Raw genomic sequence first — 17,375 nt, 5'->3', positions numbered from 1 at the left:
TGAGCCCATGGTGACTTCTGACTCAAGTGCCTCTTAACCAGAAGGCGACACAAGATGGTCACCAATGCTCTCATCGAACACACCTCTGTCTTAGGGGATCTAGGGATCTACTTTCTCTGTGCCAGCCTTTAGGGCCGCTGAAAGTTACACAGTGATTCCTGGCTTCTCCCCTGGTCAAGCATGCCACTTAAACAATCTTAAACAATCTGATTGATAGGCCAATGTGGAGGAGAAAAAGCAAAATGGCCACACAGGGTACCTTTTTTTTTTCTTATAATAGCCCAAGTCACGCGGAGCGTAACTGTCCATCCAGGACACATGCAGAAGGCACGCTGGCTTCCCTGCCAGCCCCTGATTGTTTCTGTGAAGACAGAGGAAGGAGATGGGGTTCGTGGACAACGGGAAGGTGAATGACTCCAGCAGGCTTAGCACGGTGGCTCTGAAGTCAAAAAGACTGGCCTCCCTTCCCTGGTGCCTGGGAAGGTGATTGTGCCAGGACGCCTGTGTTCCTTAAGACCTTTTATTGTTCTGCAATGGGATCACGCTCAGACAGATCTGAAATCTCTGGAAGCTGATCTCCACTTGGCCCTTCATGATAGAACACCTTGGAGAAGGCTGCTGGTCAGCCTTGGCTCTGTGTGCGGTGATAGCAGTGACACGCAGCACCAGGCAGCAGTGCCTGGAGGGAAGGGGACCCCTGCCACCGCTGCCACCAGGGAAGGACGCTCGCTGGGGCTTAATCCATTTCTACTCACTGAAAACATCCCAGCAGGGGAAAATGCCTTTTCAGTTCGTTTGTTCCACTCAACCTTATTTTAAAACCCCAAACAAGTGGGCAAGTAGGGTGCCCTCTGTTCTCATTAATAAAAAAGAAATGATCACGGCACTCGAAACTTCTCGAAGGAAGGTACAATCTAAATAGAGAGTACTTTATAGATGTGAGTACTTTATAGATCTTCCTGGGAGCGGGAGAGTGAGATTTCTGTATATAGGATATGAATGGGAGAAGCAAGTTCCAGGAGCAAGTCTCTTGTTCAATGTCCAGAACTTAACCAAGGAGGCAAGATGAGAGCTTTAAGGGGGATTGAGGGGGGAGGTGTTCGAGTGCAAAGCATCACTTGAGCCCAAAGAGGGTTTACTTCCTATCTGCCTGGTAGGGTTTTAAATGCAGTTTTATAAAGATACTCAAACTGTGGGTGCTAAAAGTGTAGGTGAAATCCTAGGTTGCCAAGATGAATGTCATTTCAGTTTCTTCATACGGAGAAATGATCCGCTGAGCACAAAATGGTAGGGTAATGAGAGGGGGAGGGGCGGGCTCGGGAGCTTGGTGTGCGAGGTCAAGAAAAAAGTAAACCCAAAGGATATAAATCAATTTATTCTCTTTCCGTTTTCCATATACTGTTACTTTCCCTTTACTGTCTCATCAAATATTCATTTTCAAGGGCTTGATTCTACTTTATCTCTCTCTCTTTTGTAGTCTGGACTGGTGAGTCAGAGTTTTCAAAGGAATGGGACTCGGAATCAATTATTTGGCTTAATTAGGTTGTATTCACCGTAGAGTGATTCTGGAACCGAGGGCTGGCACCTTCTGGCCTCTCTGGCCACACCCCCAACTCCAGCCGCCATGGGGCCGGTAGCTTCAGTTTGTGTGGACAGGGCGGCCCAGTCACGTGGGGATGATTATCTTTCTGAGCTGGTGCCATGGGAGTACTCACTGGTTCTATCCGCCATCACTTAGGGTCAGAGTTTCCTAGAAAAGCAGAGATGACAGGAGCCGACCCCCTCATTCACCAACCAAGAAACTGGAGAGGGGGAACAATGAGTTGCCTAAAGCCCTACAGCCCATCAGCTTACATGTCCCTGCCCCTAAACCACTCTGAACATTTTAGTATGCTTATTCTACTCGTAAATATCGCCAAAGGATTTAAGAGGGGGGAGGTGCACGGCACCCTTCACTGGTTGAATCAGGCCTGGGTTCAGTGAGGCACAGGGTGTGGACCCCAGGTCATCTTCGGTTCCTTCCAGGAGCTGCCTCCTGTGGAGTCGGAGGGTGGTAGTGGGTGCCTCACCCACACCCTGTAGGGAGCCTTCTGCCTAAGAGGGGGCAGAGGCTCCCTTGGGGGAAGAGAGCTGAGGGACGGGTCTCTGTCATCCAAGCTTCACCACTGTGAATGAAGGCAACCACAAGACAGAACCAGGAGCCCTCTGGTGAACAGGAGCTTTGTGTGGATGCCTTACTTCTCCATGCTCACCCCAAAGACATGCCTACCTCAGTGGGTAAATCAGTTAGCCTGGCTCCCAGAGCCCTCTCTCCCTCAGAGCCCTCAGTCTCTCCTAAGACCACCCACCCCGCTGCAAGCAGGGAGAGACAGCCCTGACCACACCGAGAAGAGAAGGCAGAGCCGCCAGGTCCTCTGGCTTTGCTGCTCGTGCCTTTCTCGTGCCCCAGAGCCAGAAGAAGGGATTACAGTTAACCCTTGAACAACACTGGGATTAGGGGCACTGACCCTCCACAGAGTCAAAGATCTGCTATGACTTTGACTCCTCCAAAACTTAACTACTCATCACCTACTGTTGGCCAGAGGCCTTACTGATAACATCAGCAGTCCATGAACACATACTTTCGATGCTATAGGAAGTCTATACTGTATTCTTACAATAAAGTGAGAGAAAAGAAAATGTCATTAAGAAAGTTGTAAGGGAGAGAAAACACATTTACAGTGTTGTTCTGTATTTATTTAAAAAAAAAAAAAATCCACACACATGTGGACCTGCACCATTTGAACTGTGCTGTTCAAAGGTCCACAGTCCTCTGTGTTTAAGGTGACTGCTTTGAAGCTGAGGGGCCATGTGGTGTAAGAGTTAAAGCTTTATTTATTTTGTTTCTTAGTCGATTTTCCCCATTTTAACCTCTGGACTTCCTAGGCTTGAAGCCTGGGATGAACAAACAAACAACCACCTATCTTTTTAGGGTATGGATTGGGGTATGAGATCCTCAAAATGAGGTTTCAGGCTCGCCTGGCTACCCCCACATCCCAACCCTTTGGGAAAAAGCAGGCCTGCGAGCCACCAGGATGATAATTCGCAGGATCTCACACTGGTGCCGTTTGGTGAAGGGGGAGCCGGCTGTAAAGATCATGGGAAGGGACATTTTCTTTTGCCACTGAGAGAAATGACCGGCTGGAGATTATACAGCAAGTCTGAAGGGGCCGAGTTTGGAGCCCAAGGCACAGGACTCCTGGGTAGTGCTCCACATGTTCCATCCCTGTTAGGACCCCGTCAGATAGCGTGACGCCTTGAAGCCATGCTCTCTCCAGCCGTGGGAGAACCGGCTTTCATGGCAGCAGGATCTCGTCTCTGGCCATCCCCAATGGAGGCTATGAAGACTGCCTGAGGACAGCCTGGCTAGAGCCTCAGGGAACATAGTGATTCAACAAGGGTCGAATTTCTTGCCAAGTTCTGAGCTCACCCTCCTGGGGCTTTCTCCCAGAGGACCGAGTTGGCCCGGGGGCTCTGTGAAAGCATTCCGGGCCTGGCACTGGGGAGCCGCTGGGAGGGCTTCCTCCCGGTTTTAATTTTCCATTTAGGACTCAGTGTCACTTTCAATATACTCAGCATCAGAGGCTTTCTGTCAGGCAGCCCCCCCCCCCCCCCCACCGATCCTTCTCCACCTCCTTCCTGCTGCTTCCGTGCACCCCGGGAAGGAGCAACGCAGGCGAGGTCACACAGCCGCCGACTGCCATTCTCCAGCCTGTGTGGCCATGCAGCAAACATGCCAAGGGCCGAGCACGACCTCACCCACCTCTTTGAAGGATTTCTTTACCTCCACCAAGGAGTGCCAGTGTGCGATGGGCTTCCGCGGGTATGCCAGCATCTCGTTCCAGTGGTCCCGGCCCAGGCCCTCAGCATTGATCCCCACACGGCAGACTCCTATGATCTCATTGTGGCCCACTCTGGGGGAGAAACAAAGGGCCTGGAGCTGGTGTCTGGACATGCTACCAGAAAGGGAGGTCCAGGGGTCTGGGATTCTGCCTGGCAGGGCTAACTCAGAGTGCTGAGCTCTGAAAATAGATGCTTGGCAAGGCCTCTCTCGGACGACCAGCGGCAGTGAGGCTTTGCCCAGCCTCCTTGGGTGGACATTGACTCAGACAGATGAGAAAAAGGTTATAAACGCCTTTGGGATCTCAGGAAATGGTGGGCAGATGGCCTGACTTTAGGGAACAGGAGAATTTCAGTCTTTTCTCTTCTTTGACTCAGCTAGCACATCACACCCTCGCTCGAGACATCGGCATTTGGAAATAAATCACCCTGCTCTAAGCACCACTTCTCCATACCGCCAGTGGTTAGAATGTGATTTACTCACTCAGCAAGAATATCAGTCTTCACGCAAATATGTTCAGCGAGTACCTAGTATGCCCGAGAACTTGTGCTAAAAATCCTAGATGAAGGCTTTACTGCATGCTTGTTTTGTGTTTTTTTTTTTAATTTTTTTTTTTTTTTTATTTCCCCTCCTTCAGCTGGAGTGAAATGGAGAGGAGTCATGGTGGCTCGGGGTGGAGGTTGGGGGGGAGGGGTTGTTGGGAAACATTTTTGAGCCAGCCTTGATGGAAGGTAGGACTTGGGTAAGTGGAAGAGAAGAAATCCATGCAAGGAAGGGGAAATGAAGTTGGATGATGATGCTGGGTCCAGATTCTGGAAGGTCTTGAGAAACCAGGGGAAGGGCCTGGATTAACAGGAACCACAGAGGGTTCTGAAGAAAGTGGTTTTTAAGGCAGGCGAGCCTCCCACGCATTGGCTGACTTGAGTCAGGGAGTGGTGGAGGCCGTCTGCTGGGAGGCTGCACAGCTGTCCGTCAGTGGGAACGGTAGTAGCATAAGAAATGGAGAGGAGAGGTGCTCGGACTTGGTGCGAGATGGAGGAAAAGGAATCCGCAGGAGCGCATTCAGGGAAACTGATGGGTGGAAATGGGCCTGCTGGGAATCAAAGCATGAGCTTCTGCTCAGGGGAATCCAGGCTCTTCCTCAAACTTCTACACCCTTCTTGAGTAGAGCCATACTTGAGGCCAATGGGCTCCTGAAACCCTGCACTGCCCTGGCGTGGGGGTGAGAGGCAGGAAACCTTGGCCCTCCGGGACCCTCACCTACCGATCATAATCCATAACCGAGATGAGCAGACTGACTTGATCCATGTTCTCTGGGGGGATGTCAAAGATGATGGCTTCATTGTAGACAGGATTTAGAGTGTTTTTCTTTATGGTCGTTTTCTTCTTCTTCAGTCTCCGCCCGTCACAAAGCAGGGACACTTTGACATATGGATCTGCACCAGTGGGAGTGATGGGAAGGGAAGGGAGCATGTTAACCAGATGTCCTGGAACATCATTTGCAGCAGAGGGACGGAAGCCATGGACCTACTGTTGCTCATCGGATGGTACCAGTGGGTTGTTAGGATAATTAAACCACCTTGTATTTATGAAGCGCACCTGTCTCTGAGGACACTTCGTGCTTCATAAAACACAGAGTCTTTAGCGACCTCAGGATTATTGGGAGAACGCCTAATGGACTTTCACCAATGGTGAAGTTGGCCTCAAATCAGACAGGACACCTGCCTGTGGGGATGCGGTTCACGGCCCCACCTCCCAGCTCCATGATGGCCAGCTGGCTCCCAAGGGTGGTGAAGCTGAGCAAAGGCACCCTTCCTTTCACCTGCTTGGAGTCCTTTCCTCTGGGGGTTCGTCAGCATTATTAACCAAAGGATAAGGGGAGGGGGTAAAAACAGAAGTCGATGACACCCAAGGAGTCGCAGCTGTCAGAGTAAAGGCATGGTGACAGTCGCAATGCTGTTGTGTCCTCCCACCTGACAAGAGGATTATGGGTCTCATTGTCCCAGCAAGCTCATTTCCAGCTAGCATCAAGAAGGACCCTGCTCTCTGCTTCCCCGGAAGCCGTTTCCTGCCCACTTTGGGGCAGAGGAGGAGGACAGAGCTGTGCTGGGGCCCAGAGTAAGGCGGGTTCCTGAGATTCAGGGCAGCCCGGTGACATTTCACTGCCCAGTGGGACCTTGGATCCTCTCCATCGCCAGAGGAGATAGCTTTTTACTGAGCCTCCACACGCCCCCCTCCCTGTCCCTTCTTTAGCGTTCTGAATACACGTTTCATGGTCACCCTTCTACCCTGAAATTTCCCACTCATCTGAGTGAAGGGACACCTATTGTAGCTCATAGCACAGGTGTCTCAGGCACCATCATAATGGTTATTTATGCGTCACAGCTCAAGAAATGGGAGAGCGACTCACAGGTAATAACAGCTTCCGAGATGCTGATATACTGAGACACCTTCTTGCCTAGGAGCCAGGTTTCCTGGGACGCCATGGGGGCGGTGGGGTGGGGAGGTTTGTGGGCCGAGCGGCCGCTGCCTGGAACCTTGAGGCCCAGGCACGTGGTTCTATCTCCTGGCCGCTGAGCACCTGCCAGGCCCTCACGCTCCCTGGACATCGATCACAGGGCAGCTGAGGCACCCAGCTCTGGGGGAGCTAGAGGGAACTACAACATGTGAGTGGAGACACCAAGCCTTGAAGGCATTGCCGCAGACGCCCAGAGGAGCCGCGGACTAACTAACTCGACAGGGCAGCTATGCCTTAACCATGGGAGCTCTCAGGTTTACGGGGGAGCTGGCAAGACTGTGATCAAACAGTGGTGTTTCATCGACCTGCTGTTTCCGATGACCCATTTGGAAGGCCCTGCTCTCGGAGGTGTTGTCAGTAAAAAGGAAGGTGGGGTTCCTAGAACCTCTGTGAGACAGCTTTCTGATGTTGGAGGGCTCTATTCTCTATGGATATGCCCAGGGCAGGGTAGAGGTCCGAGCAGTCAGGTGGAGAAAGCTTGTTATAAGACCCATCACTAACACGGCAACGTCTACACTCCGTAATGTGGACAGTGCCTTGGAAAGTGTCTTCAGGCTTGAGGCTACCCGAGTGCTTTCCTAGCCCTTGCCATGCCCATTCCCATGCATTCCCACAGCCCAGCGGTGCCCCATGCCACCTAGCTTGGAAAAAATGTGACAGAGCCAACTGTCCCAGAGGCCACTAGGCAGATAGCTGGCTTATCACCAACTGGGAGAGACACAGCTTCCTTCCCCCCCCTCTGTTCACTCCTACGAGGCATATCCATTTATAAAACTCAGTGGGTGTAGCTCCCTTGGAGAGACCATCAATCTCGTGATTGTCCAAGAGGCTAAGCAGAGGGATGACTGTTCCTTAGCATTCTCTGGGGCCCAAAAAGTGTGTGGCTTCCAGCGGAATGCTGGCTTTGTAAGACCTTGGAGGTTGTTTGCTCTCTAAGAGCCTATGATGTTCCATGCAGCTGAGGGAGCGGGCACAAAGCCTGGCCGTACCTTTTACCCCATTGTCGTGGGAACCATCACAGTCTAGCATTCAGTATGTGCCAGGCACTGTGCTGAGATTTATGTACCTTGTGTCTTTTAAGTTTCCCACCAATGCTATAGAATATCTATCATCATCATCCCCTTTTAGAGATAGGGAGATGGAGGCTGGAGAGATTCAGGAACTTGCCTCGGATTTGAACCTAGATCTGTCTGACTCCAAAGTTTACATTTTAAGCCACTAGACTCAAATCAGTAAAGACCAGATGTGGGAAAGATGGGTGCTGTTGCTCATCACTCTTTTGCGGTGTCCTGATCCTTATTATTATTATGTGATCATTCCAGTGGATGGGCTTAGAGAATTGACTCAGGACTAGTAAAATCAAGGAGACTAGGTAGACCCTCAGGTTTGGTGGTCAATGTCATAGAAATCAAGAACAGACAGTGAGCTCCACTCACTCCCTGCTTTAGCCCAAGATCCAAGCAAGTCTGGACCGACGGCCATTCTCAAACTCATCCTCAAAAACAAGAGATCTCGTTTGAGAGGCCCCCGGCACACATGCCCCATTGTTTCACCCTCTGACAAGGCTCCTTGCACTATTCATTCATTCATTCATTCATTCAAAATATATTTATCCAAAGCCTAGTGTGTTGCATGCTCTGTTCCAGACACTTGCTTACATCTGTGAACCAAACAGGCAGAAATCCCTGACAAAAAAGAGGATCCCTGAATTTTCAGAATCAAACTGAGATTTAACAGCAGATTCCAAACCCAGGTAGAAAAGAGGGTCAATTGCAAGAGGAAGATTAGAATTTAGCGTGAGAAAAATCTCTCCCCCCAACCCTCTGATGTGGAACGGCCGTTACGATTTACCTCAGTGGCTTTGCCGTAAGCTCTCTCTCTAGCACATCAATTTAATTACACCAGAGAAGATAGTGTGGGGACTTAGGCAGCAAAATCCTATTTCCCTCAGCAGCCTTGACAGTCCTCAGCGAATTTCTGTCCCCAGCATGCACTTATTTTGATATTGAAATGAAATCTACATTGGCTGTATTTTTGGAGGACGCCGACTTGGTGGGGCCTGAGAGCTTTGCACACGTCGGGAGAGGCTCTTTAAGCCCTTCCCGGCGTCCTCCCCGAAGTGCAATGGGAGCTCCAGTGGAAGGAGCATTAGGGTGGACGCTACCTTGGGGAGCTTTCGGCCTGGAAGACTCAAGCGCTGCTCAGAGATGGGGGGCTGGGAGCAAAAGCTCTGAGGGAGTCAAAGCGGCAGCAGACACACACTACCTCAGCGTTTTCCAACTACCTTTCCCCAAAACCCAATGTTTCAAGGTCTAATACCTCATCTTCCAGCTACACCAGGTCATACCTGGGCCCGGAGGTTTGCAGCTGGACCATCCCCTCTTTATAGTCACTGTGCTGATACTAAGGGGTTTTCGAGGAAAATAAATAATGAACGAATAAAAGGAAACATCGGCACCTCTGGAGTGGTTTGACACTGGAAATCTGTTTCATCAGAAGAGCCACTTGGGTGATGGGTCTAGAGAAACAAGCCTTTCCCTACATTTGCAACTCTGAGCACAGCCCAGGCTATTCTGCACATTTGCTCTTTGGGATACTTCTCGGGCTAATGTGAGCCGACAGGGGGAAGGAGGCTCCTGGGACTCAAACAATGCCTCTGTTGTATCAAAACTCCGATACCTCCTCTGACAACGACTTCTAGAATCATGGGAAGAATCACGACTTACAGAATCACAGAAAGGATCAGTCTCTGCTTGGCCCCCAATCAAGCATGTCCTCAGTTGCTAGAACAGGACTTATTCTGTACCTAAGAGCAATCCTGGTGCAGGGGCTGGGGCCACGAGCCCTGCAGAAAAAACTCATCTATAAATACACTTGGCTTTGCAGGGCCTTTGTCCCCTTGACTAGATAGATCTGTGGGGCTGCCCCAGGGCCATGCGGACCTACAAACATTTGCACCTCAAACTTGACAAAACCCTTGAAAGTCCTGGGGCCTCATGTAACTAGAAAGAATTCCCTTGTTTTGTTTTTGTTTTTTTTTTTTTAATTTGTTTTTGTTTTTGGTTTGCTTTTTGTTTGTTTTCCCCTGTTTATTTCTTATTCTCTCTCCTTTGCGGGAAAATGACAGGAGGAGCTAATGCCAATGGGCAGGCCACTTGGGGAGAAGAGGTACCTGAGTAGCCTGTGATGTCCATCGCCTTGAGGTTCCGACATTTGATCACTGTGAGGGTGAGCCGGCCTGCTGTTGGCAGGTAGCACAGGGAGAACATGATCTCTCCCAGATCCACGCTTTCCTGCAAAAAAGCAGACAAGAGGGCACATGAATGGAACACGGCTCCCAGGGCCGCTGCCGAGGGCCACTCTGGGACCTAGGAGAAGGCTCTTTGAGGCTGAGTGCCTTGTCTTTTGGACCTGAGGGTCTGGCCTCCCTGCTGGGAGTAACTGGGAATAAAAGACAATGAGAATGATGTTCCTCTTCAGTAGAATCTGCCCTGCGCATTGTTCCTTCTCAACTCTGCTCAGATGCTGGTCCCAGTCCTCGCCATCCTGCTGGGTCCTACCCTGCCCTCCATTGGCCCTTGGCTGCAGCCTCCAGACCAGCAGCCCCGGAGTGGCCCAGTCCTGTTCCCCTCCAGTTTGCCCTTCTCAGCCACTGGTCCCCTTTGACTCCACACCCCAGGCCCTGCCCGGCTGTGGGCATGACAGTGTCCCACACAAGACATGCTCCGGCCAGCCGGGGCCCTCTCCTTGCAGGTCTGCTACCAGCCCCCAGCCTCAGTTGTCCCTCACCAGTCCCTCTGCCCAGCAGCTTCCCCGCCTCTCCGGAGAACCACCCAGCACTCTAACCTCCAGGCCTCGTCACGAAAGCACAAAGGGTCGTGACCTTGCTCAGGCCATGCTGCCTAGCAGAGGTACACTCCCCATCCTGGGTCTGTGCCAGGCCTTGGATCCACCTTGTCCTTTTCTCTCAAATGTGATCATCCCTCGAATATGACCCGGCAGAGAATATAGCACCTCCTGCCCCCGGGGGCGCCCAATCCTAGGAAGTTTCTCAGTAAACTTCAAAGAGGGTAAGAATGTCTGTCTGTCCAGTGAAACCGCACTTGGCTGGACTGCTTCTTCTCCCTGCTCCCCACTTGATGGAGGAGGATGCTGTTGTTGCCAAAACTACCCGCAGGCTCTGAGGCAGGTCTGGTGCGCCCCTCCCTGGCCCCCAACCCTGGGTGAAGGAGGAGGGCAGGGTTTGGAGGGGCTCTGATTTCGGATGGGCCATCCGCTGGCTAATTCATTCATTCGGTCAATCAACAAATGTTCACTGAGCGCCTGCTCTGTGCAAGTGGTGTTCTGTGTGCTAGAGATACGGGAAAAAAACAAAATACACAACCCTCCCCCCTACCCCCGCCCCAACGGCCCCACGGAGCTTACATTTTATTCAGGCAAAGGACAAGAAAAAAGGTAAAAAGTTAGACGGTGAAAAGTATCGAGGAGAAAAATGTAAGGCAGGGAAGGGGGATGTGTCATGCTCATAGGGGAGGCCACAGTTGTTTGAATTTTAGACAGGTTGGCCGGGGCAGGCCTCCCTGAGGAGCCAACGTGTGAGAAGAGAGAGCAGTCAAGGGTGACACCAAGGTTTCTGTCCCTTCTTCTCATAAAGAACCCCCCTTGTTCAGGACTCCTAGAAACACCTGACACCTGGCCCCAGCTAGAGATGAATCCAAGCCTCTCACCGCCTTCCAGAGCACGGGGTCCCAGGGCTCTCCTCTAGGCGGGATGGGTGCCCACCCTCGCTCTGGCGCAAGACTCAGCCTTGGTCTGTTTCTTTGCCTCCACCGTTGAATCCCAGAGCAGCAGAAAGGGAACCCCCCAGCTCCCCAGGAGGGGGGCTGGGGGCACAGAGGTGTACACTCCTTAGAGGTGGGAACCCCTCCAGCACACAGAAGCCCACAGCAGTGCAGAGCCAGCAAGCTGACACCCACAGCCACGAACTCTCTTGTGCACAGCAACTCTGTGAGGCAGGAAGTGTCCTTATTCCTTCCACTTCACAGGCTGAAGACCTCAGTGTTCAAACACAGGTCTCAAAGCTCTGCCCAGGCTTACACCGCTGGTGGGAGACGCAGCTGGACCCCCGACTCTTCGGAGAGCGCTCCTCCCACTCACTTTATCTTGAAGCACCGTCAGGCTCACCCAGGGAGCACCTCAAGAGGACTCTGGCTCCTCTAGAACTTGGCTCCATGCTCTGTGGAGATAGAGTCCCCCCTCAGCACACACATGGTCTTGGGGGGTATACAGTTCGAAAAACGTGCCAGGGTCCCCATCTCCCTCGGGTATGTCTCCTGTCCCCCTAGTCCCCTAGTCCAAGGAGGGAGACAAAGGAAATGGCCCTGTGGCATGGTGTTGAGGAAGTGCAACCTTCCCCTCATGTAGCAGGTCCCTGGTGCACCTGGCTGGAAGTTCTACCTCTGACCAAGGCACTGAGGCATGAGGGGGCCCCCAGCTCCCTTTATTTCCCTCATAAGCCTCGTAGGTTCATTCCTACCCGAAGCTAGAGAAACCTTTCAGACTCAGTCATGTGTCTGCCATATGCCAAGTCTTTGGCCAAATCATCTCAGTGAGTCTTACTACAGCCCCCCAAGGTAGGTGCTCGTATCCCCACCGCAGACAGGAGAAAAGGACTGTTTGGTGAAGTCACGTAGCTTGCCCAAGTTAAGCCCCTTGCGTGACTAGTGAGTGCTCTGGTGTCAGTTTTTACAGATCCAGGCTGCTGCTCAAATACCCACCGAGGCCCCCCCTGTTCGGCTTCTGGAATCAAGAAGCTTGCGTCTTAGCTTGCATTGAGGGTCCCATCTTACTTCCTCACCTCACTTCCTCTCTACTCCTCTACGCCAACCCTCCGTTCCACAAGACTGGTGGAGCTTCGGTCCCTTTTGCCAAAATGTTTCTCCTCAAGATGCAATGCTATGCATCTTGCAGGGGTCCTCACCCAGGGTCCAGCCCACGGAGAGCACCTCTCCCCCCTACCCTGGCCGCACCTTCTGCCCCTGAGTCACGGTGTTACCAAGTCCCCCCCTCTGCTGCCCCCGTGCCCTCCCACTAACCTCTGGTGAGTGGAGACCCCTTTGGGTCTAGCTTTGCTTTACACCTACCCCTGCTTCAGAAGCGGCCACGTGTGAGAGGAGCTCCATGAACGCAAACTGAAACACAAGGCCCTATCTTAGCCAGGAGAGCCCTGGAAGGAGTGCTTCTCAATGTCAGTGGCCCCTTCTGAAGGGGCTGATTTCCCTGCCACTGTCCCCCTACAATGCAGAGTGGCCCTTTCAAGGGCTGTCTTATCTGGGGGAGTCCGAGCTGATTTGTTTTGGACTCGGGAGACTGGCTTGGGGTGTGGGGGAATCATGTGCAGCTCTCTGCACTGCTCTCAAGCATGGCTCCCTCCAGGGGGGCACCAGCCCAGCAGGGCCCCCTCTTTTCTTGACAGGACTGTGGCAGCTGGGCAGCACAGGGGTGCTGAGTCTACGGCGTGGTATGGGGCTCCCTACCCCCATTGTGGTCCCTGCTTCTGACCGTGAACTCCTTTCTTCATGCACAGTAAAGAAAACAAGCCAAAATCTGCCCCCATGACTTGCAGGCAGAGAGATAACAGGAGCGAAGGGGCATGCAGCTGGACCCAGGACCTCACTGGGGCTCACGGGGCCCGACCGCAAGTTGGATGCCCTTGGCTCAATGGACGGAGGGGGTGTTGTTCCCCTGCCCATACAGGCAGCAGAGGACTGGCCTGTTTGATAAAGGAAAATAAAGAGGTTACTTTTGAGTAAGGAGAGGGATGGGGGGGCTAAGCAAACACAGAGTCAGCAGCTCCTGGCAGTCACCTCCCTCTCTGGGAAGCTGGGCCCCAGCTCGGCCCCTTGGGTGACCTCGCCAGATCCTTGCTCTGCTCCACCCCCTCTCTTAGGAGCTCCTATACTCCTTGCCAGTCCTTTATGCTCATTAATGATGCCTGAGACTTTGGCTTTAATAAAACCAGGGTGACCAGGGGCTGCAGAATAGCCCGCACATTATTGCTTTCATCTTCACTGGCTGTCAGGGGAGGCCGCCTTAGGGCCCCTGATTGGTAATGAGCTCCCCAGTGATGGAGAGGTCACTGCTGTCCAGAACTTGGCAGAAACCAACGTGGCCCTCTCAGCTGCTAACCTGCAGGCGGATGGGGGCGGATGGGGGTCCAGGAGCTCTGGCTCTCAGTCCTGGCTAGAGTCTGGAGAGGGCAGAGAGCCGCAAGATTCTGAAGGGCCGCTCTGTGGCACACCACTGCTCTTGTGGGTTGCCCGGTAGGCTGTCTGCAACAGAGTCCCCTCCTCTTTGATGCCCTCACAGAGCCCTAAGCACAGAAGAGAATTCCTGTCTGGGGGCTGCCCAGGAAAAAACAGTGAATCACAAGTCAAGAGCCACCAATCAGCCACGAATCCTTCAGCCACCAATCAGCCACGAATCCTTCAGCCACCAATCAGCCACGAATCCTTCAGCCACCAATCAGCCACGAATCCTTCAGCCACCAATCAGCCACAAGAACTTGGGCTCGTCCTTTCACATCTCTGTAACATGGGAGGATCGTCCTGAACATTCTAGTCCCTCCCTGCCAGCCACAAAAACCAAGGATACACCCTGGAAATCCTACCATCAACATCACCAGAGGAGACCACCCAAGGATGTCCAACTGCTGTCTATAACCCGCCTCCAGGAATCTAGCAACTTCGCCTTGAAATCCAAACGCTCTCATTCCTTCGGTCCCCACTACCCCCAAGTGTTTTAGTCTTCTCCGGCGCTAGCCACCTTCTCTTCCTTCCAAATAGGCAATGAGTGGCATCCATGCTCCGGGTCTGTCTTGGGAATCCAGGCTAAGCGAAGAAAAAAACATGCTTCCCCATCTCTTAGAGAACGCTTGTCTCTTAATCATTGAGTGGCCTGTCGGAATCTCTCATCAGCAGCAGAGAAGTATCTGCTACACTTTTAGGAAGGCCACAGGAGACCGGAAAGGATCTCTGAAGCACAGGGTAGGAAATGCGGCTAAGCTACCCCAGGGCAGGACGGCCTGGAAGAGAGACGGGGTGGAAGCCACTTGCCTCCAATGGGTAGAAAAACATCCAGGGAGCAATCCCTCTGTGAAGGCCTGTGGCTTGGGATCAGGATAGAGCTGAGTCGGAGGTGGAGGCTGGCTAGCTCTTGGGGCTGGGCCCTTTCCTCTGCCCCCAAAGTACCCCAGACCTCCTCCTCCATAGCCCAGGCCACCGCCTGAACTTTCCTATCGCTCATGCAGATTCTGTGACAAATGCTCAGTTTGTCTTAGATCGTGGGCTCTTTGAGGGCAGAGATGGGGTCTCTGTCGCACCCAGTCCAGGGCCTGATCCACAGTAAATGCTCAGTAAGTACTGGCTGATGAGAGAAAGGCTGAGAGTATGGAATGGGGCTGAGTCAGCTCAGGGCAGGAGGTGGGGGATGGGGGTGGGGGGCGATCCAAGCTCCAGCTGTGATGTTAATGAGCAGTGCGACTGACTTTCGCAGTGTTGGTTTCTTAATCTGTAAAATGGGGCTAATAACACAGCAGCCACCTCTTAAGGTTGCTGTTAGGATTCAATGACGTCATCTGTGTAGAGTGCTTGGCGTAGTGCCGGGCTCAGAGCAGGCTCTTATGGAGATAATGGATGACCTCAAATTGTATAGCTTAGGTAAACACTCTCAGTGACTGTTCACTGCTATTATAATTATTACTTCCATCTTTGCAAATATTATAAGATCTCACAGTCCTGGGGCAGGGACAGGGAAGAGAAAGCATAGAAGAAATCTGTTGGGGTGATCCATGCTTTAAGACAGGCTTGGGCAAGATGTAGGGGGAAGGGGCGAAAGAGGGAGTAATAAGGTGCCCTGGGGTTACAGGGTAGGCTTCCAACAGGGTCTTTGGCAAGATGAGCCAAAGGAAAACGAGCAAACGAGTGAGGCCGTTCTAGGCTGAGGCGGGGACGTGAGAGATTCTGGATAAGAAGGTGAGATGCAGGGTGGGGATTTCTGCACATCCATGCTTCTGCCTTGCTCTTGCCACTGCCTGAAATCATCTGTCCCTACCTCTGATGTCCCTGCACGACACTCGTCTTTCCAGGCCAGCTGCTCTGTTCCCTCCTCTGGGGTTGCCTACTCTCACCCCCCTGGTCTGACTTGGGGTTCCCAATGCCTCTGAGTTGAAAGATCAAGTGTTACAAATGCCTTGAAGCAAAGGCAGCACGTTTCTGAAACAACGATCAGCAGGTTCTAGTGACCCGCTGGATGATGGGGCTGCAGGGGCGGAGAGCAGAGAGTGACACCCCGCCCGCCCAGCGCCCCTGGATCCCAGGGGGTGGGCGTGCTCCTCCTCAGCAGCTTCCAGGACTCCTGCTGTGAGCTGGGTGGGGGGGTGGGTGCTCGGGGAGGGACTGAGGCTGGGTTGGCTCCCTCCCTGCCCTTCCTCAGGCTCAAGCTTCTAGGGCTTTGGGGAGAAAGCTGGGGGTGGCCAAGATGGAACGCAAACAAGGCTGCTGTGATGCTCGGGTTCCCTCCGGGGGGCTAAGGCAGGTTCCATTTGTTCTGCGTTCCATCTCTGCCTGCTTGTTCTCTCAAGTGCTTTCTGCCCCAAGGGCTTTGCAGCAATGTGAATAAATGATCTGGCAGGAGAGAGATGATTATATGAACTCAGTGGACTCCAGCTGCAGCCTGTGGCGTGGACTCTGAAAGTCCTGGATGGCCCCCGACAAAGAGAGAGACCCTCCAGCTTTTGGGGGACAGGGCGTGCAGGAGGAAGTCGGTGAGATGCTCAGGCTGAGCTGGGTCCCTGGAACCTGAGAGATTAAAGCACATGGCGGGGGGAGGGGGAGGCAAATGTTGCCGTAACTGAGCATCTTCAGGGAAACAGATGGTTTTATTTAGGAAACTTTCTCAGCCTCTCTTCCATGAACCTGCCCTCAAAAAGAGGTTTAGTGTTTCACATGCACCATTACTTTTGGGCAAATATCCGTGAGTCAGAATCACACTGGGAGGTACAGATCTCTTCCTAATGACTTTTTAAAAGGTGGGCGGAAAGGGAGAGGGGCTGTGAGGGGGTGGAAGGAACTTGAGGAGAGTAGAGTTTGGGAAAGTTCTAGAAGAGATGGAGGCAATGTCTGGTCAAGCTGGAAAGTCTGCCGCACGGGGGCTTGTCCATGGGAGGCCAGGGACTCTGCTCTGGTCTTCCACTGGCATCACATTCATGACAGGAATAAATGGCGCAATAATGAAGTTAACAATGAGAATGGGTTCATCCTTTCTAGCCTCCAGTTGTCCTGCTGTGTGGTTATCAAACCGCCTTCAGTCCTCCCCTCCCCCCACCCCAAGAGGGTGGGCATCTTGGCCGTGAGTGATCTAATCTCTGCCCCAAGCAGGGTGGGGGGGGCAGGGGCTCTCAGCAGGAGGGAAGATGCCCTGGTCCCAGGGCCATTGTCTCCTGGGGTAGCTGAGGGGCATTTCTGCAGACAGGTGCCCCGGGGATGCCTGTGGGCAGGGCTTTGGTCTTGGTCACAGCTACAAGCTCGCATGGCCGGGGACAGGGACTTTAACTTCCTCGTTTTTTTGCTGACCTGAGGGTTCAGGTCTTTACCCCCTCCTGCTCCGACACACGAGAATCTCTCGGTCTCACCGTGGTGTGGTCTCGGTCTCACCGTGGTGTGGCTGCTGGGTGAAGAGGCTCTCGGCAGCCGCTGACTCTCCTGCCCTGCGGTCTCCTCCCGCCTCTCTGGCTTCTCCGTCCCAGCTCCTGCTCCATCCTCCTCCCATCCCTGCCTCTACACAGTGGAATTCTAAACCCCCATTCTCTCTCTCTGCTCATCCATAATGTTAATGCCCATTTGCATTCTCAGGACTCCCAAATTTATGGCCCTTTTCGGACCTCTCCTCTAGACTCCAGACTCATATATCCAACCCAAC

General features: G+C 52.8%; 1 protein-coding gene across 4 annotated transcripts in view; it reads right to left on the bottom strand.

Moving 5' to 3' along the window:
- Window positions 1-17,375, bottom strand: part of SYT6 (synaptotagmin 6) — a 54,973-nt gene that overhangs the window by 2,181 nt on the left and 35,417 nt on the right. For 2 of the 4 annotated variants that reach the window (XR_014299312.1, XM_082685252.1), the window contains exons 4-6: window positions 9,571-9,691; window positions 5,145-5,316; window positions 3,824-3,953 (exon numbers count right to left, since the gene is read on the bottom strand). Coding sequence is in view for 2 of the 4 variants with exons in the window: in XM_082685252.1 (XP_082541378.1) it covers window positions 3,824-3,953; window positions 5,145-5,316; window positions 9,571-9,691 (423 nt within the window). In the remaining 2 variants the exon portion in view is untranslated. Of the gene's footprint in view, window positions 1-3,802; window positions 3,954-5,144; window positions 5,317-9,570; window positions 9,692-17,375 lie in introns of all 4 variants that reach the window. The other 2 variants (XR_014299313.1, XM_082685251.1) reach the window with 1 other exon arrangement.

This window comes from Mustela nivalis, assembly GCF_964662115.1.
Source record: "Mustela nivalis genome assembly, chromosome: 10".
NCBI classification, from domain to species: Eukaryota; Metazoa; Chordata; class Mammalia; order Carnivora; family Mustelidae; genus Mustela; species Mustela nivalis.
The sequence above is the reverse complement of the archived record's forward strand: the minus strand, read 5'-3'. Positions and strand labels throughout refer to the sequence as shown.